We start from the raw sequence: 25,633 nt of genomic DNA, 5'->3' as shown, positions 1-25,633 counted from the left end.
TGTATGCCTCTATGGGTTTGAATCCCAAGTCAGGTATGAGCCGTCATCCCGTGTTTCACAGGCAGGATGATTAATCAGTGTGTGCCATCAAACGAATTGAGGATAAACCATCAGTTGGTGGACATTAAAGATCACACGGTGTCCTTTGCGAAGACAGGTTCAGCGAGTTCTTGCCAGCAACCTGAACAAATTCCATATTCCTGCCCTGACTTACCACTGAGAAGGCAATGGCAAACCACCCAGTATAACCCTTGCCAAGCAACTGCTTCAGCAGCACTGATGCTCTGTAGCAGAGTATAGTACATCCGATTCAGATCACCTTTATAATAGTAAAAACACACGGTTCCTTCGTCACAGTCGTTTGCAAGGATTTTATTTTCCTTGTGCCGATGATCCGACTCCAGGAACTACCAGTATGTATGCAAAATTTGGTATAGATCGGGCCCGACACACACACACACACACACACACACACACACACACACACACACACACACACACACACACACACACACACACACACACACACACACACACACACACACACACACACACACACACACACACACACACACACGGATAGTGGACCACCCATTTGTAATACTAGCAACGGTACCCGCCCTATGGTCGGGGCTTCGATTGGGAAGCCCAAATGCAAAATACCAGAAATTGAAGGCTTTTTAATTTTAAACGATTCATAATAAACATCCGTTGAATCATATCACACGCAAATCATCAAAATGTAAACAGTACATGGCGCCCATTTTGAAAAAAGATTGAATTCTGCAAAACGGAAGTGGCCGCTACACGTCTTTCTCAGTCGCACGTTTATGTGTGAAGAGTGCGCGCCAAATCTGTAACACGGAAGCGGCCGCTACACCTGTTTCTCAGTCGCTTTGCACACGCTGCCGTGTTACTTCGGAGCCGCACGTTTATATAGGAAGAGTTCGTCAGGAGTCGATCTACTCTCTCCTGGTACGTAGAATAAACAGTATTTGTGGAATTTCAACAAAAGCCACATCACTGTTCATAATCGGTAAATATTATTCCAGTGTTTGGAAAAACAGGAAAATTGGAAAACTTGGCAAAAAAATTGGAAAAACAATAGAGCCTATTTTACTCCAAGGGGTCCCGGGAATACCCACCCAAAATATCGTTGCGATCGGTTGAGCCGTTTTTGCGGTACCTTCGAACGGACAGACGGACATTTGGATTTGGGGAATTATAGTAAGATTGTCACATCTGGTAGTTACTTGCACTATACTATTAACTATTATCATTCTACAAAAACTTCCAGTTTATTGTAGTTATTGATCAACTTGCCATGAGCATGTTGAAGAAGCCGGTAGGATATGCTTTTATGCAACAACGGCCTTTTAGACTTACTTGGTGTGTACCCCGGTTTAGAATAGGTACACCGTATCCCTGCGTGTCGTAAGAGGCGACTAAAAGGGTTGGCATCAGGAAGGGCATCCGGCCATAAAAACATTGCCTCAAAAAGAGAACCATGACAATTACGACTAAAGATGGTCAAAGAAGAAATGCGGGCAAGGGGGTTAACAAGGGGAGATGCAGAAAATAGGGCAAAATGGAGAAGATTATCATGGGGACCGCAAGGCTAACCCCTGCTCTAGCAGGGAAAATGGCCTTAAAATGCATGTTGTTGTTGGCCTTTTAGACTTACGAAGGAGCTCAGACATATATTACGTGAATTGCAATGGGAGACAATGGACAAATGAACACACCATATGCATGGAATTCAAACCCTGAGCCACAGCATTACGAGTCAAGCACTCAAATGGCAAGACCAAACAAGCACGCTGGATTTTGGTCTTCGCCAGGGTTACTGGCACAGAATGTGACAGAAGAACCTTGTAAAATGTCTCCAACCAAATGTCACACGATTTGAAGCGAGATGATCAAATATAAGGGACACCCTGAACTGCATGTCCGCCTCATAGGTGAGGTCAAGAACTTTTTGAACTCCCAGGTATCAATAAAGTGTCTGTTGAACTCGACCACGCGTAACATAGTGGGCGCAGAAGAAATGAAGATCAACAAAAGCTACCATTCAACATGGCACAATCATCATCCTAAAATAGACAACTGTTCATCACGAATGGTGCCGTGGAGTGTGGCCTTGACTTTGTGTGTTGCAAGCTTTTCCTACGTCATCGTGTTCCATAATATCTGGATTAAATACGCCTTTTTGTACACACTTTGGATGAGCTAAAAGATGCTCCATCGATGAATACGAATCAACAAAATGCTACCCGACTTCATTGTAGCCTTCACTACGTGCTACCACAAGTACCACGACATCCTGCTGGGTACCTCTTGTTTAACGGCCCCAATTATTCCCACCTTGTTGTCGGTGTGCCGTGGATCGTTCTTGACTGAAGACGTTCACGAACCGGCTGGCCAAGACCGCCGTTCGGCCAAAGGCGATTTAGGCAGATGTTTTTCGATTGGTTAAGCGTGATGCAGATATCTCACCTACTCTTCATGAAAGATTAACGTCCACCAACGACCACAGTGAGTGGTACAAGGGTCTTCTGGCTTAACGTCCTTAGACGGCACATGCGTCGATGTATCCAGCACTCTGCCCACGAAACACCACGGTGACAAGCCTGGTGTTTGCTTGAGATCTTAGGGTCTTGTTTGAGCCTCTGTAATGCCGTTGAATTAACAACAGGTGGGTTGACTCAGTCTATCATCCTTCCGAGGTCAACAAAACAAGTACAAGCTTACTGGCAACGGGGGGCATTGCATCAGAAAAACAGCCACTCCTCCAGAAAATTATGCAGCCAAGCTTACGAACCACCACCAGTGTGTTTATAGTTGGATAGCAATTATTCAAACCCAGGTGTGGCAGCTCAAAGGTGAGCGTGCATACCTCTCGGCTATCCCACCAGTCTTGCATGCTTGCCACCAGTCAAGACGAGACTACCTGGTAAGATGTATTTTTCCATAAACCGCTGATTTTGTGGCACCTCCATCTTCAATCCCAAAAAATTAGCAACCCTACAAACCAATAAACCTCCTCATTCCATATCCACCTCTCCCAATTACCCAGTTCACATGTTCCATCCTTACGTCAACCACTTTACGAGGTGACGCATGAGATTTTTCAAGTGTTCTCGATTGGAAACAGTTGACGATCAACCCCACTCAGGCTTGTGTCCTTCGCCGATATCACAAGGGTCGTCAGAGGACCTCCCATTCTCCGTCTGGGGTTCCTTGGGTCTCCAGAGTAGGACTTCCTTTGCTGGTTCTTCATGGTGCATCACATGAACAGCATTCTTCATGGTTCACATGATTAAAAATGGTTTTAAGGACTATGAACCAGTTTACAAACAGTATTCCTTTCACGCCCTTTTCCTGTCATTCGTTCCCTCTTTCGATCCACCCCTCCCTTGTACAACCGGTTAGTCAGCCTACTAATGTACACAGGCTTGGCAAAAAGCAAGATTGGACAACGTGTGAAAATACTTTCCATAATTAGAAAATGCACGTTCAGACCTTCCATCAATATAGCACTATTCATCAAAATGCTCATCTATAATACAAACAAAAACATTATTCCATCAAACGCATGCAAGATAATCCACACATAAATCAGCAGACGTCACATCAACGAAAACGACCAAACAGGCACATTTGACTTTTCTGCTGGGGAAAAAAAAAAAAATGGTGAACACGTTACCGTCGAACATTCATCGTAGTCGAAGCGTGGTTTGCAAACCCCATGAAGCAAAGGATGAATAAAAGATCCCTCGCAAAACACTGTAAATAACACGCAGCCGTGCTCAGCATCGGTGGAAATGCTTTAAAAGCCGAAACCTTGGAGTTTTTTTTTGGGAAAGTGCAGTGTTTGGTTAGCTGGAACTTCGATGAACAAGTTGAAACGTACATCAGATGTCAAGGAAGGGCATTGCTGGTACCAGAGTTTGCCCAATGAACCCAAAAGCGGTCAACACGAGCTTTGATACCTGCATAAGGCTCATCGGCATGGATTGCTTCGTTTTGAAAAACTTTTTACAACTATAAGACTTCCGCTAACTACCAGCACGGAGTATAATGCATTAGGCTCGTTGTCGGAGCTAGCACGTCCATCAGATCCAGGACAAGGACATTCATACACGTGGGTCATCGGTGTACTTTCTTACATGAACTACCAACCAGCACATTAGTCAACTTTCTAACACGAACTACCAGCACATTAGTCAACTGTCTTACATGAACTACCAACCAGCACATTAGTCAACTTTCTTACATGAACTACCAGCACATTAGTCAACTGTCTTACATGAACTACCAACCAGCACATTAGTCAACTTTCTTACATGAACTACCAGCACATTAGTCAACTGTCTTACATGAACTACCAACCAGCACATTAGTCAACTTTCTTACATGAACTACCAGCACATTAGTCAACCGTCTTACATGAACTACCAACCAGCACATTAGTCAACTTTCTAACACGAACTACCAGCACATTAGTCAACTTTCTAACACGAACTACCAGCACATTCGTCAACTTTCTAACACGAACTACCAGCACATTAGTCAACTTTCTTACATGAACTACCAGCACATTAGTCAACTGTCTTACATGAACTACAACCCAGCACATCAGTCAACTTTCTTACATGAACTACCACCCAGCACATTAGTCAACTTTCTTACATGAACTACCAGCACATTAGTCAACTGTCTTACATGAACTACCACCCAGCACATTAGTCAACTTTCTTACATGAACTACCAGCACATTAGTCAACTTTCTTACATGAACTACCAGCACATTAGTCAACTGTCTTACATGAACTACCAACCAGCACATTAGTCAACTTTCTGACACGAACTACCAGCACATTAGTCAACTTTCTTACATGAACTACCAGCACCTTAGTCAACTTTATCACATGAACTACCAACCAGCACATGTCAACTTTCTTACATGAACTAGCAGCACATGAGTTAACTTTCTTACTTGAACTACCAGCACATTAGTCAACTGTCTTACATGAACAACCAACCAGCACATTAGTCAACTTTATCACATGAACTACCAACCAGCACGTGTCAACTTTCTTACCCGAACTACCAACCAGCACATTAGTCAACTTTCTTACATGAACTACCAACCAGCACATTAGTCAACTTTCTTACACGAACTACCAACCAGCACATTAGTCAACTTTCTTACATGAACTACCAACCAGCACATTAGTCAACTTTCTTACATGGACTACCAACCAGCACATTAGTCAACTTTCTTACATGAACTACCAACCAGCACATTAGTCAACTTTCTTACACGAACTACCAACCAGCACATTAGTCAACTTTCTTACACTAACTACCAGCACATTAGTCCACTTTTGTCCGTGAACTACCAGCACACAAGTCAACTTTCTTACATGAACTACCAGCACATCAGTCAACTTTCTTACATAAACTACCAACCAGCACATTAGTCAACTTTCTTACATGAATTACCAACCAGCACATTCGTCAACTTTCTTACATGAACTACCAACCAGCACATCAGTCCACTTTCTTGCACGAACTATCAGCGCATTAGTCCACTTTATTACACAAACTGGCGTCAGGAAGGGCATCCGGCCATAAAAACATTGCCTCAAACAGGGCACCATGATTGTCATGGGGCCCGCAAGGCTAACCCCTGCTCTAGCAGGGAAAAATGGCCTTAAAACGCTCATTCAATATTACACAAACTATCAGCACATCAGTCAACTTTCCTCCATGAGCTACCAGCACATTAGTCAACTTTCTTATATGAACTACCAACCAGAACATCAGTCCACTTTCTTCCACTAACTACCAGCACATTAGTCCACTGCATTACACAAACTACCAGCACATTAGTCCACTGCATTACACAAACTACCAGCACATTAGTCCACTTTCGTACATGAACTACCAGCACATTAGTCCACTTTCGTACATGAACTACCAGCACATTAGTCCACTTTCGTACACGAACTACCAGCACATTATTCCACTTTATTACTCAAACTACCAGCACATTGGTCCACTTTCTTCCACTAACTACCAGTACACGAGTCCACTTTATGACACAAACTACCAGCACATTCGTCCACTTTCTTACATGAACTACCAACCAGCACATTAGTCCACTTTCTGACATGAACTACCAACCAGCACATTAGTCAACTTTCTTACATGAACTACCAATCAGCACATCAGTCAACTGTCTTACATGAACTACCAACCAGCACATTAGTCCACTTTATGACACAAACTACCAGCACATTAGTCAACTTTCTTACACAAACTACCAGCACATCAGTCAACTTTATTACATGAACTACCAACCAGCACATCAGTCAACTTTCTGACATGAACTACCAGCACATTGGTCACCTTTATTACACAAACTACCAGCACATTAGTCAATTTTCTCACATGAACTACCAGAACATTTGTCCACATTCTTACATGAACTACCAACCAGCACATCAGTCAACTTTCTTACACGAACTGCATGCACATTAGTCCACTTTCTTACACGAACTACATGCACATGAGTCAAATTTCTTACATGAACTACCAGCACATTAGTCAACTTTCTTACACGATCTTCCAGCACATTAGTCCACTTTAATACACAAACTACCAGCACATCAGTCAACTTTCTTACATGAACTACCAACCAGCACATCAGACAACTTTCTAACATGAACTACCAGCACATCAGTCAACTTTCTTACATGAACTACCAGCACATCAGTCAACTTTCTTACATGAACTACCAGCACATTAGTCCACTTTATTACACAAACTACCAGCACATTAGTCCACTTTCTTACATGAACTACCAACCAGCACATTAGTCCAATTTCTTACATGAACTACCAGCACATTAGTCCACTTTATTACACAAACTACCAGCACATTAGTCCACTTTCTTACATGAACTACCAGAACATTAGTCCACTTTCCCACATGAACTACCAACCAGCACATTAGTCAACTTTCTTAAATGAACTACCAGCACATTAGTCAACTTTCTCACATGAATTACCAGCACATTAGTCAACTTTCTTCCACGAACTACATGCACATTAGTCCACTTTCGAACATGAACTACATGCACATTAGTCCACTTTCTTCCACAAACTACATGCACATTCGTCCACTTTCTAACATGAACTACATGCACATTAGTCCACTTTCTAACACGAACTACCAGCACATAAGTCAACTTTCTTACATGAACTACCAGCACATTTGTCCACTTTCTTACATGAACTACCAGCACATTAGTCAACTTTCTAACATGAACTTCCAGCACATGAGTCAACGTTCTCCCATAAACTACCAACCAGCACATTAATCAACTTTCTTACATGAATTACCAACCAGCACAATCGTCAACTTTCTTACATGAACGACCAACCAGCACATCAGTCCACTTTCTTGCACGAACTATCAGCACATTAGTCAACTTTCTTATATGAACTACCAACCAGAACATCAGTCCACTTTCTTCCACTAACTACCAGTCCACTGCATTACACAAACTACCAGCACATTAGTACACTTTCGCACACGAACGACCAGCACATTAGTCCACTTTCGTACACGAACTACCAGCACATTAGTCCACTTTCGTACATGAACTACCAGCACATTAATCCACTTTATAACACAAACTACCAGCACACGAGTCCACTTTATTACACAAACTACCAGCACATTAGTCCACTTTCGTACACGAACTACCAACCAGCACATTAGTCAACTTTCTTTCATGAACTACCAACCAGCACATTAGTCCACTTTATTACACAAACTACCAGCACATTAGTCCACTTTATAACACAAACTACCAGCACATTAGTCCACTTTCTTACATGAACTACCAGCACATTAGTCCACTTTCGTACACGAACTACCAACCAGCACATTCGTCAACTTTCTTACATGAACTACCAACCAGCACATTAGTCCACTTTATTACACAAACTACCAGCACATTAGTCCACTTTATAACACAAACTACCAGCACATTAGTCAACTGTCTTACATGAAGTACGAGCACATTAGTTCACTTTATTACACAACTACCAGCACATTAGTCCACTTTCTTCCAGGAAGTACCAACCAGCACATTAGTCAACTTTCTTACACGAACTACCAGCACATTAGTCCACTTTATAACACAAACTACCAGCACATCAGTCAACTTTCTTACATGAACTACCAACCAGCACATCAGTCAACTTTCTTACATGAACTACCAGCACATCAGTCAACTTTCTGACATTGACTACCAGCACATTAGTCCACTTTCTTACACGAACTACCAGCACATTAGTCCACTTTATTACACAAACTACCAGCACATTAGTCCACTTTCTTGCATGAACTACCAGCACATTAGTCCACTTTCTTACATGAACTACCAGCACATTCGTCACCTTTATTACACAAACTACCCGAACATTAGTCAACTTTCTCACGTGAACTACCAGCACATTAGTCACCTTTATCATACAAACTACCAGCACATTAGTCAACTTTCTCACGTGAACTACCAGCACATTAGTCCACTTTATGACACAAACTACCAGCACATTAGTCAACTTTCTTACATGAACTACCAACCAGCACATCAGTCAACTTTCTGACATGAACTACCAGCACATTAGTCCACTTTCTCACATGAACTACCAGCACATTAGTCCACTTTTTTACATGAACTACCAGCACATTAGTCCACTTTCTTACATGAACTACTAGCACATTAGTCCACTTTCTTCCATTAACTACCAGCACATTAGTCACCTTTATTACACAAACTAACGGCACATTAGTCACCTTTATTACACAAACTACCGGCACATTGGTCACCTTTATTATACAAACTACCAGCGCATTAGTCCACTTTCTTACATGAACTACCGGCACATTGGTCACCTTTATTATACAAACTACCCGCACATTAGTCAACTTTCTCACGTGAACTACCAGCACATTAGTCACCTTTATCATACAAACTACCAGCACATTAGTCAACTTTCTCACGTGAACTACCAGCACATTAGTCCACTTTCTTACATGAACTACCAACCAGCACATTAGTCAACTTTCTTTCATGAACTACCAACCAGCACATCAGTCAACTTTCTTACACGAACTACATGCACATTAGTCCACTTTCTCACACGAACCACCAGCACATTAGTCCACTTTCTTACACGAACTACATGCACATTAGCCCACTTTCATACACGAACTACATGCACATTAGTCCACTTTCTTACACGAACTACATGCACATTAGTCCACTTTCTAACATGAACTACATGCACATTTGTCCACTTTCTTACACGAACTACCAGCACATTAGTCAACTTTCTTGCATGAACTACCAGCACATGAGTCAACTTTCTTGCATGAACGACCAACCAGCACATTAGTCAACTGTCTAACACGAACTACCAGCACATTAGTCAACTTTCTTGCATGAACTACCAGCACATGAGTCAACTTTCTTTCACGAACTACCAACCAGCACATTAGTCAACTTTATCACATGAACGACCAACCAGCACATTACTCAACTTTCTTACTTGAACTACCAACCGGCACATTAATCAACTTTCTTTCATGAACTACCAACCAGCACATTAGTCAACTTTCTTACACGAACTACCAGCACATCAGTCCACTTTCGTACGTGAACTACCAGCACAAAAGTCAACTTTCTTACATGAACTACCAGCACATGTCAACTTTCTTACATGAACTACCAGCAGATGAGTCAACTTTCTGACATAAACTACCAACCAGCACATCAGTCCACTTTCTTCCACTAACGACCAGCACATTAGTCCACTGCATTGCACAAACTACCAGCACATTTGTCCACTTTCGTACACGAACTACCAGCACATTTGTCCACTTTCGTCGGCGAACTACCAGCACATTAGCCCACTTTCGTACACGAACTACCAGCACATTAGTCCACTTTCGTACATGAACTACCAGCACATTAGTCCACTTTCACACACGGACTACCAGCACATTAGTCCGCTTTATTACACAAACTACCAGCACATGAGTCCACTTTCTTCCACTAACTACCAGAACATTGGTCCACTTTCTTCCACCAACTACCAGCACACTAGTCGACTTTATTACACAAACTACCAGCACATTATTCCACTTTCGTAAACGAACTACCAGCACATTAGTCAACTTTCTTACATGAACTACCAACCAGCACATGAGTCAACTGTCTTACATGAACTACCAACCAGCACATTCGTCAACTTTATTGCATGAACTACCAACCAGCACATTCGTCCACTTTATTACACAAACTACCAGCACATTAGTCAACTTTCTTACATGAACTACCACCAGCACATCAGTCAACTTTCTTACGTGAACTACCAGCACATCAGTCAACTTTCTGACATGAACTACCAGCACATTAGTCCACTTTCTCACACGAACTACCAGCACATTAGTCCACTTTATTACATGAACTACCAGCACATTAGGCCACTTTCTTACATGAACTACCAGCACATTAGTCCACTTTCTTACATGAACTACCAGCACATTAGTCCACTTTCTTCCATGAACTACCAGCACATTAGTCACCTTTATTACACAAACTACCGGCACATTAGTCACCTTTATTACACAAACTACCAGCACATTGGTCACCTTTATTATACAAACTACCAGCACATTAGCCCACTTTCTTACATGAACTACCAGCATATTAGTCCACTTTCTTACATGAACTACCAGCACATTAGTCCACTTTCTTCCATGAACTACCAGCACATTAGTCACCTTTATTACACAAACTACCGGCACATTGGTCACCTATATTATACAAACTACCAGCACTTTAGCCCACTTTCGTACATGAAGTACGAGCACATTAGTCCACTCTACTACACAAACTACGAGCACATTAGTCAACTTTCTCACATGAACTACCAGCATATTAGTCAACTTTCTTTCATGAACTACCAACCAGCACATCAGTCAACTTTCTGACACGAACTGCATGCATATTAGTCCACTTTCTTACATGAACTACCAGCACATAAGTCAACTTTCTTACACGAACTACATGCACATGAGTCCACTTTCTTACATGAACTACCAGCACATCAGTCAACTTTCTTACGTGAACTACCAGCACATCAGTCAACTTTCTGACATGAACTACCAGCACATTAGCCCACTTTCTTACATGAACTACCAGCATATTAGTCCACTTTCTTACATGAACTACCAGCACATTAGTCCACTTTCTTCCATGAACTACCAGCACATTAGTCACCTTTATTACACAAACTACCGGCACATTGGTCACCTATATTATACAAACTACCAGCACTTTAGCCCACTTTCGTACATGAAGTACGAGCACATTAGTCCACTCTACTACACAAACTACGAGCACATTAGTCCACTTTCTTACATGAACTACCAGCACATTAGTCCACTTTCTTACATGAACTACCAACCAGCACATTAGGCAACTTTCTTACATGAACTACCAGCACATTAGTCACCTTTATTACACAAACTACCAGCACATTGGTCACCTTTATTATCCAAACTACCAGCACATGAGTCAACTTTCTTACACGAACTACATGCACATTAGTCCACTTTCTTACACGAACTACATGCACATTAGTCCACTTTATAACATGAAGTACATGCACATGAGCCCACTTTCTAACACGAACTACCAGCACATTAGTCCACTTTCTAACATGAAGTACATGCACATTAGTCCACTTTCTAACACGAACTACATGCACATTAGTCCACTTTGTAACACTAGGGCATGCCCGTACTATATATATGCCCGTACTATATATATATCTAAAATTATATCCCCCCCCTCTATTTACATGAAATGGTTTGGTCCATTCGCAACGCCAAAGCGAACGGCGAACGGCTTGCGAGTACGGTGACAATCCCCCCCCCTCTATTTACATGAAATGGTTTGGTCCATTCGCAACGACCACAGAACCCCCCCCTCTATTTACATGAAATGGTTTGGCCCATTCGCAACGCCAAAGCGAACGGCGAACGGCTAAATCGCCATAGCTCGGTAACTACTTGTCCGATTAATTTAAAACCTTGAAAAGGCACATCCTCGGGTCCCCAGCAATATACCTGGCAAGTTTCAAGTATATCGGACCGGTAGTTGTCGAGAAACAGCGGTCACAGACATACAAACAAACAAACAAACGTACAAACAAACATACACACAGAGATTAGTGGAATTATAGATAGATGAACTACATGCACATTAGTCCACTTTCTAACACGAACTACATGCACATTAATCCACTTTCTTACACGAACTACCAGCACATTGGTCCACGTTCTTCCACGAACTACCAGCACATTGGTCCACTTTCTTCCACGAACTACCAGCACATTAGTCCACTTTCTTACACGAACTACATGCACATTAATCCACTTTCTTACACGAACTACCAGCACATTAGTCCACTTTCTAACACGAACTACATGCACATTAATCCACTTTCTTACACGAACTACCAGCACATTTGTCCAATTTATTACACGAACTACCAGCACATTAGTCCACTTTCTTACACTATACTACCAGCATATTAGTCCACTTTATTTCACGAACTACCAGCACATTAGTCCAATTTATTACACGAACTACCAGCACATTAGTCCAATTTATTACACGAACTAACAGCACATTAGTCCACTTTATTACACGAACTACCAGCACATTAGTCCACTTTCTTACACGAACTACCAGCCAGCACATTAATCCACTTTCTTACACTATACTACCAGCATATTAGTCCACTTTATTACACGAACTACCAGCACATTAGTCCACTTTCTTACACTAAACTACCAGCACATTAGTCCACTTTATTACACGAACTACCAGCACATTAGTCCAATTTATTACACGAACTACCAGCACATCAGTCCAATTTATTACACGAACTACCAGCACATTAGTCCACTTTCTTACACTATACTACCAGCACATTAGTCCACTTTATTACACGACCTACCAGCACATTAGTCCAATTTATTACACGAACTACCAGCACATTAGTCCACTTTCTTACACTATACTACCAGCACATTAGTCCACTTTATTACACGAACTACCAGCACATTAGTCCAATTTATTACACGAACTACCAGCACATTAGTCCACTTTATTACACGAACTACCAGCACATTAGTCCACTTTATTACACGAACTACCAGCACATTAGTCCACTTTATTACACAAACTACCAGCACATTAGTGCACTTTCTTACACGAACTACCAGCCAGCACATTAATCCACTTTCTTACACTATACTACCAGCATATTAGTCCACTTTATTACACGAACTACCAGCACATTAGTCCACTTTCTTACACTAAACTACCAGCACATTAGTCCACTTTATTACACGAACTACCAGCACATTAGTCCAATTTATTACACGAACTACCAGCACATCAGTCCAATTTATTACACGAACTACCAGCACATTAGTCCACTTTCTTACACTATACTACCAGCACATTAGTCCACTTTATTACACGACCTACCAGCACATTAGTCCAATTTATTACACGAACTACCAGCACATTAGTCCACTTTCTTACACTATACTACCAGCACATTAGTCCACTTTATTACACGAACTACCAGCACATTAGTCCAATTTATTACACGAACTACCAGCACATTAGTCCACTTTATTACACGAACTACCAGCACATTAGTCCACTTTATTACACGAACTACCAGCACATTAGTCCACTTTATTACACAAACTACCAGCACATTAGTGCACTTTCTTCCACGAACTACCAGAACATTAGTCCAATTTATTACACGAACTACCAGCACATTAGTCCACTTTATTACACGAACTACCAGCACATTAGTCCAATTTATTACACGAACTACCAGCACATTAGTCCACTTTCTTACACGAACTACCAGCACATTAGTCCACTTTCTTACACTGATTACAATGACGACAGCAGACAATGGACAAGCAGCCACATTATGGGTACATGACATGTGTCTCAGTGAGTTGTCTGTGCACCTCATTCGGCACCGATTCAGATACATAGGAAAACCACTTCGGGTGAATAAACAAATGTTTGAATACACAAGACACACAGAGCAGAGCAATGGGATGAGCGACTCATGATGATGAGTTTTAGTCTTATCGTGTTTACCATAACCGGGTTAAGGAATTGTTATGGGTGTACATACCCCCAATTGATGGGTGTCCATACCCCCATAACCGGGTTAAGGAATTGTTCAACCACACCAGATATACTAACTTGTGCACAAATTAATAATAAGTCATAAATAAATAACTAAAATCCTCTTTTATCAATCCGGTAAGGCGATCACGAACTGGATGGCCAAGCAGACCGAGCAGTCCAAAGGGAGAGCAAGAGATGATGATGATGATGATGATGATGATGATGATTTGATTTTACGGGGAATAGGCGACTGTTACTGTTCGTGTGAGCGAGCCATGAGGTGAGTGGTTCATACTTGTCCGCTTAATGTTGATGTGCTTTGTCAATGTACACGTGTATATATGTATATAGTTGATAAAGCAAAGACAAAGAAGAAACAAACTGACGCACTTGATGAAGAAGACTCGGCCATCCTTGGTAACACCGAAGTACCAGGGATCGGGAAGCTTGGATCGTCGGAGATCGACTGCCATGGAGGGTCGGGGAGAGGGATGGGGGAGAGGGACAGGGAAGGCTAAACAGAGACACGATGGCGTGGATATGGTTACAGAAAGGGAGAGGGAGTGGAGAGACACGAACCGCGGCGCGCAATCTGCCGCCCTGGTATCGACTTCTTCCCTCGATTAACAACAAAGAGCGCGGGAGTTGGAACGAGCAAAATGCAAGAGATGCCTCAAGGACCACGTCTCTGGGTGGGGGAGGGAACGAATAAAGAGTACGAGAGAAAAAACAACCGCTGGGGGCACTGTGGCTACGCGGCGCGGGAGTCTTCTTCTGCCTCTGCCTCTTTCAAATACCCACGGATTCTTCTTCCTCCCTTAACTAGGTTTTCTTCTTCTTCACATCTGCTGAGGCGTGTATATATATACATATATACTGTATATAATATTTGCACCAGAGCATAATCAGCACGATGTTTTCTTCAGGTATTTCATATGAGACGATGTATGGCTTTTTGACCCTCTCCTTTCGCGAGGACACGGCCCGTGAGTGACCCACCTGACCTCGATCCTCTCCCCCACAGTTTTGACTGTTAAATTGTGTTAAACTTAGAGATGTAAATACCGGAATTATAATAAGCGAGCATAATGACATGATCACTTAACTGGAAACAAATGTACTTTCTTTTATGCGAGCTTTGAAAATCTCCCTCTTCCGCCCTCCTCCCTCCTCCGCCTCCCCTCCTCTCCCCGGCGTTGATGTAGCAAAGGCATGATGGGCCAAATGCCCCCTCCTTTGATAAATCCTTCATGGATCTTTTTTAATGATGTTTCTCGAATTTTCTCCCCATATCTATCTTGTACGTACGCAGTTTTTTTGGGGGGTGGGGGGGGGGATATTTGACACAATTCCCTCCCTTCATTCCACGTATAGTCTAGTAGGAAGACTAGGTCCCCCTGCACCCCCGGAGATATACTTCTAATCAGTGTTTCTAGATTGGAAAAAATGTGTAGAAAATGACTAGCTATGGCCCCAAGCTGAAAAAATGTCCCACATACCATTTTTATGCAAATTACTGCTGCCATTATCAAAAAAACGATTTTTGACATATCTCAGCCAATATTGCAGATAATTGAAAAATGAAGGTGTCTAGACCCATGTTTTGAAGGGCATAGATCATGATAGAACTATTCATAACATGATTACATGTGTCTATGGTATACTAGTATGCTAATTAGTGCTTTATTTACAAAATAATCACAGTTTTACGAAATAATAGACTCATATTAAGGTCCGTCTACACAGACGTTAACACAAAGTTTTATTTTTCTAAATATTACAACTGTCAAAATAGTCCTAGCACTCAATGTGACCACTCTTCTCTTGCTTGTTTTAGATAAACATCATTAGCATTAGTGATTCTACACTGAGTCAGTCATCATCATTTTCATCGAAATCGTCAGAGTCAAACTCTTCTTCTCCTTCCTCTTCCTCCTCCTCTTCGTGCTCTCCTGTGTTCAGAAGATCCACCAGTGAGGTTGGTAGGATGGGACCACTGGACCACATTGGTTTCAACAGTCCTTCATCAGTCCTTATCCATCCTTGCTCCTCATAAGGTTTTGGCTTTTCGATGATAGGTTGATCGGCTCTTTTGTACAATGCTACGCGGTGGTTCACACGCTGGATGTGCGGCTTCAGGGCAGACTGGCATGGAGGAAGGCGAGCCAGATCAACCTTGGACTTGGATGTGAGGGTCTTGTCCTCTCCCACCATTTTTCGTAGCAGCTTGGCACGGACAATGTCCACTGATGACTCGCGACTCTGGCCGTACATCACACAGGTGAATTTTTCTAACTGCCTCTCCACCTCAGGGTTGGCATCCCAGTTGTCACCCAGTTCACCGAATGCCCTGTGAAACCTGGGATTCTTCTCCAGCTTTTTCAAGGGCCCGACTTTTCCCTTCCCTTTGAAGGCACTGGTGCAGTCTTCTCCGCTGAACACATAGTACCCCAGGGGAGTGGCACAGTAGTCCTCTCCCAGGGATTCTGCCAGCTCAGAGACGTTGACAAGTTGGCGATGCTTCCCTGACCCTGTATCCAGGTACACCGTCAGCTTGATGTTGTGGGCATGGTGGAGCAGGATCAGGAGGATGTCTGTGTCCGGTGTTCTGACTACAGCGTTCTTGTATCCGATGGTAGCAGCATGATGGAGGTACAGAACCACCCTGGTATCAGTCTCTTCCTGGTTGCTGTAGATCGTGGGGAGTTCACGTACCTCGACCTGAAACACAAAAAGGCACCGCATTTCAATCACCAGTCACTGCCAGTTTCAGATCTAGACAAACATCACAGGTAATCACCTTTTTTTCAGGAAAAATTACAAATTGAATCGCCATTCACGAAGGGCTTTCAATTTTACCTTGCCATTCGTTGAGGCAAGTTGGTGGGCCTTCCCCTCCACGATCAGCACAGCCATCTCTGTTCTCTCCAGCCTGGTAGCTGCCTCTTGTCCACTCCACACTTTCAGAAGAAGCTGGCACATCTGCTTTTTGTTGTCGTCATTTGCAAGGAACATTTTGAAGTCATATGGCTTCCTGGTTGCTGGTCCAGCCAGAATGATCTTCTCTGAGCTGCCCCGCCTCAGCCTTTCCTGCGCTTTGATTGACTCAGGATGGTAACTGTCAGTGGAGAACAGAAAGCCTGTGTAGTATTGTGGTGAGCTGTTTGCTTCGGAACAGGTGCCTTACAGTCACACAGAGGAGAATGTGCTTTGGTAACTTCCATTTTCCATCTGACACTGCACGGCACAGATCTTGTCCAATGGAGAAGACCAGACGCTTCACCTTTTCTGTCTCGATGCCCTCCTTGCCAGTCATTAGCACGCTGAGAAAGCGGACAAGGTCTGGAGGTAGGATGTCTTCAGGATTGAGCTCCATGTCTTCAGCTGTTGGTGGCCATGGTTGGTCTTTACACTCTCTGAAAGCCTGTAGAATACCCTGGCGAAGTTGGAGGGCAACATTTTGGTTCTTGTTTGTGCTTCCGAGTGTGAATGCTCGTGCGAGAGCATTGGAAACTGTTATGTTTGAGCTGTGCACAAGCCAGAAAGAAATGACATCACATTTGTCATGATCAACCTTCGTGAAGTGGATATGCTCCTTGATTGGGTCATTCTGTAGGCGTTTCAGTAGTTTCTCTGACCGATAATTTGAGTTCTCATATCCATTCAGTTTCAGTTCCTCGACATAGAGCAAGCGCAAGGAAGAAAGCTGTAGAACTTTATTCTGCTGGATGACCTGGGTTTGAATGTGTTCCAGTACTGAGTTGAATGCCTTTTCATGGGCGGCTGACATGCAAGCCTGCTCCTTTGGTGCTTCGGCTCTGTGAATCGCACGCTCATAGTTGTAGAATGCTGTGCGGAAAGCTTTAAAACATGACGGATGGTGTTTGGCCTCACATGCAAAGAGGTCTTTGTTTTTCACCTTTCGATGGAGTCGATAGAGACCCATTTTCTCAGCCCGTGTTTCGATTTGCTCCCATGCATTTTCTTTGTTTTTAAAGGATGGGAAGGTTGTAGGCCTCTCAGTATTGCGATGAGCATCTTTGGTCTCAACTTTCTCACAAAATATACACTCTGGCGGGAAGATGGGTTCAGCAGAACCTCCTGGTTTACGAGGAGAGTGATGCCATGATGAGGTTGATGGCCCTGGTTCTGTATCATCTCCCAGACGATGAAAGTGGCGGACAAAGTGCTTATAACACTTGCTGTGATATCCTACTCTTTCTAGGTCATCAGGAAGAGTTGCCGGGATCTGATCACATACTGATTGCATACGACATGGGGAGTCATGCGGTTGGTTGAGACGTCTATCCCGGATCTTTTGAAGCAGTTGCAGTTTTTCTGAAGCAGATCCTTTAATTTTACGGAGGGGCGTGAAATCCCCATGATCAGACATGGATGGTACATGAAGGATGCATGTAGGAGGAGAGCTTTGGGCTGCAGGTTCTACACTCCGTTTTCTTTTGGGCATGCTTGCTGTCGATGTCTACCATCACTGTTAAATGACAAATAAGAAATCACGAATGATGTTAAAAGTGCCTGTGAAAGGAGGCTCTGAGTTTTCAGTGAGGTAACAGAGGTTCTGAGTCATGTTCTACACTAGGGTACTTTTTAGCTGACTAAACCATGTTTAGTGGCATCAAAAGTGCTAATAGCTAAAACATCTAAATTCTTCCACACTAACGTTAGCTATCTAGGCCAATGAAACATTGTGCTAAGTTACTGTAGCTAGCTCAGCTGTCGTGCCTCTTTCTGGTTCAATTCATATACAGAAGTCAACAGATATGTCTCATGTTTGGCATTAACAAAAGTTTAAGTTACACCGACATTAGGAACATACTGTACATAGATGAGGCTAGCTTTAACGTTAGCTAACATGGTGCTAGCTGGCTCAGCTGTTATTCTGCCTGTTTATGATTTCATGCAGAAACTGAAGTCAAGAGTGTGAGTAACATTATAGTTAGCATCTTACCTGGCTAGATTGGAGGATGAATACCAAGAACAACACACAGATGGAATGGAAGACTGAACTTTCAACTGAGGTATTCAATAACATCAACGTTACCAATTGATACGAGCGCGCGACATTACCAATTGATACGAGCGCGCGAGCGCGCATGTTACATGGATGGAAATGTAAAATGGCAGCTATAGCAGCACTAATTTGGATCTCTAGTCTGTCATTTCTGCACTGTGATTGGATAACATAAAAAAATATGTTTGGGAGTTAACAGCAGGAGTTGGTAGATTTTACGTGGGCTGGGTGAGAAACCTTTAAATAAGCAAGTGAAAATCTCTCGCAATACAAAGTCAATGGTGGGAAGAAAAGTTGAGTGGTACCAATGTTACTGCCAATGTCCCGCCCCTATGCAAGACTCAGGAGCATCTTGTTGACATTTAACCTTGAAAATACCTGGGTTTAGACCCCTTATGTACCATGTTAAGTTATCTGCAGTATTAACGTATCCTTATCATTTGTAAAACTGATTATTTTGTAATTACAGCATTAATATGCATACTAGTATACCATAGACACATGTAATCATGTTATGAATAGTTCTATCATGATCTATGCCCTTCAAAACATGGGTCTAGACACCTTCATTTTTCAATTATCTGCAATATTGGCTGAGATATGTCAAAAATCGTTTTTTTGATAATGGCAGCAGTAATTTGCATAAAAATGGTATGTGGGACATTTTTTCAGCTTGGGGCCATAGCTAGTCATTTTCTACACATTGTTTCCAATCTAGAAACACTGATTAGAAGTATATCTCCGGGGGGTGCAGGGGGACCTAGTCTTCCTACTAGACTAGTAAACTCCATTCCATATACATACCTGCATTCCCTGCCCTTCTCTTATACATCTTCGGTTGCGGACGTAATAAATAGACGTGCAGGCACCTTATTTACCATCAAGAGTTCATTCGCCGATCTTTGCTTGAAAAGGGGGGCGGGGGGGGTGTTCAAAAAGGATTACACTGCATGCAGATGTAGGAAACAAGACCCAAACTCTTATTAAGTAGTTGCTCTAGTAAACGAAGATAAACAAAATCCTCTAACAAGCACGTAAACGTTCAAAGACCTAATTATCCCATGGTGAACCCAACTTATGGCCATTTTCAGCTTTATCAAATCGTCCCTTTTACGTACCGTACTTACAGTACAATTGCTGTTTTGGAAAACATTCCGTGCTGAATGAAGCTAAACTTAAAAAACTTTTTAAAATCAACAACATGCAGAGAGACTTCATCAGCAGAACATTATGCGGGGCAGGGGACTGGCGAGGGGGTTGGGAGGAGGGGGGGGGGGGGGGGGGGGATGAAGACAAAAGTGACAGCAATTTGTAAATTGTTCGAGGTGTCTGTGATATATTTCGTTGGAGACACCCCAGGGGGTCTTTAACTTCCACCGACTAATGTTAGCAGACGGGATGCCGCCAATCATAACATCCATCGGAGGAATGGTGCAATCTATGCATCTCAGTCCACATGAAACACCATGGTGGCAGTTTTTTAGCTCGGCTGAGATTCTAACCAAGGCGAGACAACTCGAAGATGGGTGTACATATACATGTAAGCTATCCTGCCAGTCCCCAGCAATGACCACATAGCCCTGTGTGTGTGTGTGTGTGTGTGTGTGTGTGTGTGTGTGTGTGTGTGTGTGTGTGTGTGTGTGTGTGTGTGTGTGTGTGTATGTGTGTGTGTGTGTATAAAATATTTGTAATATGCACAATATGTGTGTGCACACTAGACGACGACACACTTACTCGACAACATGTCACGCATAGTATGTGTGTATACAATACAATATGTTTTAGGAGTTGCGGAAGGCGAGAAGACGAGGCCATTTCGTAGGGTTCGAAGCTCGTTTATTCGTACAGAAATCTCCAGCAAACACTCTAACGCGAACGGAAGTCGTACCGCTTTTATAAAGCCAAAACCCTCTTCGGAGGGCGTGGCTCCGACAACCGCGCGTGCGTCACGTCCAACAAACCAAAAGCCCCACAGGCCCGTGCACGTGGATTATGACCAAACATAAGGTAACCGTCACATGCGAATAAGGTAACCGCTACATGCCCCCCCCCCCCCCCCCCAGAATGCACTCCACGGGCATGTACGTAGTTCGCAGGCGCGCTCGGCAGTGCCGAGAAGGCTCGAGCAGTGCTCGGCCTCAGTACGCGCGAAAAAAACGCTGCCGTGGGGTTGAGCCGACCGAGGGGCTGGTCAAGTCCTCGGGAGAGGCTGCCGAGGTTCCTCGCGGGCCTCCCGAGGTTGCAGTTCGCGGGCAGTGCCGAGAAGGCTCGAGCAGTGCTCGGCCTCGGTGCACGCGAAAAGCGGTTGAGCCAACCGAGGGGCTGGTCAAGTCCTCGGGGGAGGCTGCCGAGGTTCCTCACAGGCCTCCCGAGGTTGCAGAGTCGGAGAAGTAGTTGCGCGAGTTGCAGCTTTCTACACGCGAGCTGTAGCTGTAGTTGTAGAGTGAAGTTGCGCGAAGGTGATGAGCAGCAGTGCGCGCGAAGGCAACGAAGCAGCCGTGCCGCCAACGTCAGTGCGCGCGCAAGAGATGAGCAGCAGCGCGCGCGAAGGCAACGAAGCAGCCGTGCTGCTAACGTCAGTGCGCGCGCAAGAGATGAGCAGCAGTGCCACCCACATCTCGTAACTGCATCCCTTCGGAGGGTCCTGGAGCAGGCTCGCCCCTCCAGTCGTAGAGGAGGAGCCGAGTGCGGTGCGCGAACCACATGGCCGCTCGTCGTTTCCAAAACTCCGGCAGTTCCATCGAAACTGCCGTGTTCGTTTGCAGCCCCCGAATCCGTTCGGGGGCAGCCGGGGTCACCAGTTTAGGAGTTGCGGAAGGCGAGAAGACGCGGCCATTTCGTAGGGTTCGAAGCTCGTTTATTCGTACGGAAATCTCCAGGAAACACTCTAACGCGAACGGAAATCGTACCGCTTTTATAAAGCCAAAACCCTCTTCGGAGGGCGTGGCTCCGACAACCGCGCGTGCGTCATGTCCAACAAACCAAAAGCCCCACAGGCCGTGCACGTGGATTATGACCAAACATAAGGTAACAGTCACATGCAAATAAGTTAACCGTGACATGCGAATAAGGTAACCGCTACAATGTGTATAATATGTATAATGTGTATATCTATATAAATAAAACACAATTTGTGTGTTTGTGTGTGTGTGTGTGTGTATGTTACCTATATACTCCTAAACGGAGAGGCTCACATACTTGATTTTTTCCATAGACATGGCCATTGGGCCTGGGCAGGACATGGCCTACCTAAAAACGACCTCCGATGACGAGATCCATATTTTTTATTCATATTTAACAGCGCATTTCAGCGAGGAACATTATACACTGAATCTCAGCCTGTGCCAGAGCAGCTCGCTGATTCGCTCAGGGCGATCACGTGATTTTCCATCCTCGCCGCCAGACTCCACGCTGCCTGCTATACTATAGATCAGTGGCTATACTCCCACGCAGGCTGCATTGGGATTATGTGGGGATTATCAGCGGCAGCCTGATCACCAGTGTCTGAAGAATGAAGTTTGGACGTACGAGCCAGGCCAGGCTGCCAAGTTCAGGTTGCCTGATACCCTGCCCGCTTACACTCTCTGTGAATGTACGGGGGTCGAGGCTCGAGGCCGAGTTTTTTTTTTCTTTCATCTTTAGACCCATATTTTTAGCCATAACTTAGCACATTTCCGATTGGGTTCTGAACATTACAGCCTCTGCCTCTGCCACAGCTCAGAGCGATCACGTGACAATTTTCAAGTTTGCAAGGAAGAAGGCACTAGACCCCAGCCCCACATATACATCACTGCCTGCGCCATCAATTTGCATGTTATCGGTTACCTTTTATGGCTTGCTTAGGATCTTCGTCAGGCTCACGAGCGAGTTAGCCAGTCACCTGGGAGCATGAGGCCACGTTGGCCACGCCCACGATGTGGCATTAGCAAGACGTCATTTGTTTGATTGCAGAGTCGTTCAGGATCTTCATCTGGCTAGCGAGCGAGTTGGGTTACCATGTGTAAACGTAAACGTAAAAGTGAAAAAAATTGAAAACGCCAATCAACAACGTGTGGCGAGGGCCAGACAGCGAGAGAGAGATGAGACAGAGGCACGTCTAAACGCCAATCAACAACGTGTGGCGAGGGCCAGACAGCGAGAGACAGAAGATGAGACAGAGGCACGTCTAAACGCCAATGAACAACATGCAGCGAGGGCCAGACAGCGAGAGACAGAAGAACAGCGCCAAAAACGACCCAACAACTGGCAACCATCAGGCAGACGGCAGCCGGCCATTGCATGGGAGAAGGCTGCATTCAGTTACAATCCGAACACTGACAACTCCTCAAAGGTTGATATCGGCTCCATGTCGTTCACCTGTCAGTTTTTCCATGCCTTGAAATGGAAGGGAGAAACACCAGGAATGTGTTGCAGGGGAGGCAATGTCCTTTTGCCTTCTCTCCAATCTCCACCGGAACCTTTGATAGAACTACTTCAATCAACTACGACTCAATCCAGACACTTCCTGAAGGAAATCCGTAATTACAACTCTTCGTTCCAAATGACTTCGTTTGGAGCAGATCGCATTGTCACTGAGCAAGGATATAAATGAACCCCCTTCCTCTCCTGCCTCCCCCTCCCTCCTCCCCTCCCCTGCCTCCCCCTCCCTCCTCCCCTCCCCTGCCTCCTCCCTCCCTCCTCCCCTCCCCTTCCCCACCCTCCCTCCTCCCCTCCCCTTCCCCCCTCCCCTTCCCCCCTTCCTCCCTCCTCTCCTCCCATCTTCCATCCCCCCTCCCCTCCCCATCTCCTCCTCCCTCCCACCTCCCCATCTCCTCCTCCCCCCCTCCTCCTCCCTCCCACCTCCCCCCCTAACCCCCCATACCTCACCCCCCTTCCCTCCCCTCCACTTCCCCCCCTCCCCTTTCCCCCCTTCCCCTCCCCCCTCCTCCCCCGCCCGGCAACGCCGGGTACTTCTGCTAGTAATGTATAATAGCCGGCGAAGCCGGTGTTGTGAATGAATGCGTACGTATTATGTTGAAAAGCCAGATTTTTCTGGATCCCTTGAGAATTTCGAAGCTTTGACGCACCAAATCGCTCAATGGAGGCCGCCATCTTGCGGATGCGGAAGTATGCATAACAAATTGAAAAAACTTCAATAGGAGTTTGTTTCACCCGTCATTTTTTGATTCACAATCTTATGCACCTCTAATTTGTAATTAAAATACTTTAAGACCAACCTCGGCCCGCACGGGCCTGGTTATCTTCAACGAAAATCGTCACCAAACACTGGAACCAATGAGATTCGAGCATTTGAAAAAATATTTCAAAAACCAAATCACTCAATGGAGGCCGCCATCTTCCGGATGCGGAAGTATGCATAAATAAATTGCGAAGAAGTTCAATAGGAGTTTGTTTCACCCGTCTTTGATTCACAATCTTATGCACCTCTAATTTGTAATTAATAGCCGGCGAAGCCGGTGTTGTGAATGAATGCATACGTATTATGTTGAAAAGCCAGATTTTGCTGGATCCCTTGAGAATTTCGAAGCTTTGACGCACCAAATCGCTCAATGGAGGCCGCCATCTTGCGGATGCAGAGGTATGCATCACAAATTGAAAAAGTTCAATAGGAGTTTGTTTCACCCGTCTTTGATTCACAATCTTATGCACCTCTAATTTGTAATTAAAATACTTTAAGACCAACCTCGTTCCCCGGGCCCACACGGGCCCTGGTTATCTTCAACGAAAATCGTCACCAAACACCGGAACCAATGAGATTCGAGCATTTGAAAAAATATTTCAAAAAAGCTTATTACGCGTTTCGGAGGGTGAAAACGGCGTCAAATATTCTAAAATTGACGAAGAATTATTTTTTAGAGATCTCGCGGCCGTAGGGCATAGTTTTTCACGACTGGAAATTTCACGACCGGTAAGACCCAACAACTAGCAAATATCCGAAGTTGAGACGGAATTCACAGAATTAATCAAGAAGGAAATTTTATCAATTTTAATCTCATCCAGAATGCAAATGCTGTCATTTTGAACTAGGTACGGTACCTACTACACCTACCTACTACCAACTACCTAACCTACTGATGCCATTGTGATGGGTAAAATAGTGGCAAGAGGCTTTGGTTTCCCCCAGCTCATTGCGGCTTTGCAGTCGGGTACGCGTAATATGTATACATACAATACACAGCACAATATGTCACGCAAAACGTGTGTATAAACCATAATCGTGCATGTGCACGTGCAAATCATGACGTGTGTGCGTGTGTGTGTGTGTGTGTGTGTGT

General features: G+C 44.1%; 2 protein-coding genes across 8 annotated transcripts in view; both read right to left on the bottom strand.

Annotated features, from left to right (window-relative positions):
- Window positions 1-15,136, bottom strand: part of LOC137431202 (pleckstrin homology domain-containing family A member 7) — a 322,395-nt gene extending 307,259 nt beyond the window's left edge. For 5 of the 7 annotated variants that reach the window (XM_078781650.1, XM_078781654.1, XM_078781651.1 and 2 more), the window contains exon 1: window positions 14,717-15,020. In XM_078781650.1, coding sequence (XP_078637776.1) covers window positions 14,717-14,799 — 83 coding nt within the window. In that variant the 5' untranslated portion in view covers window positions 14,800-15,020. Of the gene's footprint in view, window positions 1-14,716 lie in introns of all 7 variants that reach the window. The other 2 variants (XM_078781655.1, XM_078781652.1) reach the window with 2 other exon arrangements.
- Window positions 15,137-16,053: 917 nt separating this feature from the next.
- LOC144893060 (uncharacterized) overlaps window positions 16,054-25,633 on the bottom strand; it is a 64,892-nt gene continuing 55,312 nt past the window's right edge. Inside the window, exons 2-3 of the mRNA XM_078782682.1 lie at window positions 17,186-17,444; window positions 16,054-17,047 (exon numbers count right to left, since the gene is read on the bottom strand). Of these exons, the coding sequence (XP_078638808.1) occupies window positions 16,199-17,047; window positions 17,186-17,444 (1,108 nt within the window). The 3' untranslated portion in view covers window positions 16,054-16,198. The remainder of the gene's footprint in view (window positions 17,048-17,185; window positions 17,445-25,633) is intronic.

The sequence above is a fragment of the Myxine glutinosa genome, chromosome 7, assembly GCF_964187855.1.
Source record: "Myxine glutinosa chromosome 7, kmMyxGlut1.1, whole genome shotgun sequence".
In the NCBI taxonomy this organism is placed as follows: Eukaryota; Metazoa; Chordata; class Myxini; order Myxiniformes; family Myxinidae; genus Myxine; species Myxine glutinosa.
The sequence above is the reverse complement of the archived record's forward strand: the minus strand, read 5'-3'. Positions and strand labels throughout refer to the sequence as shown.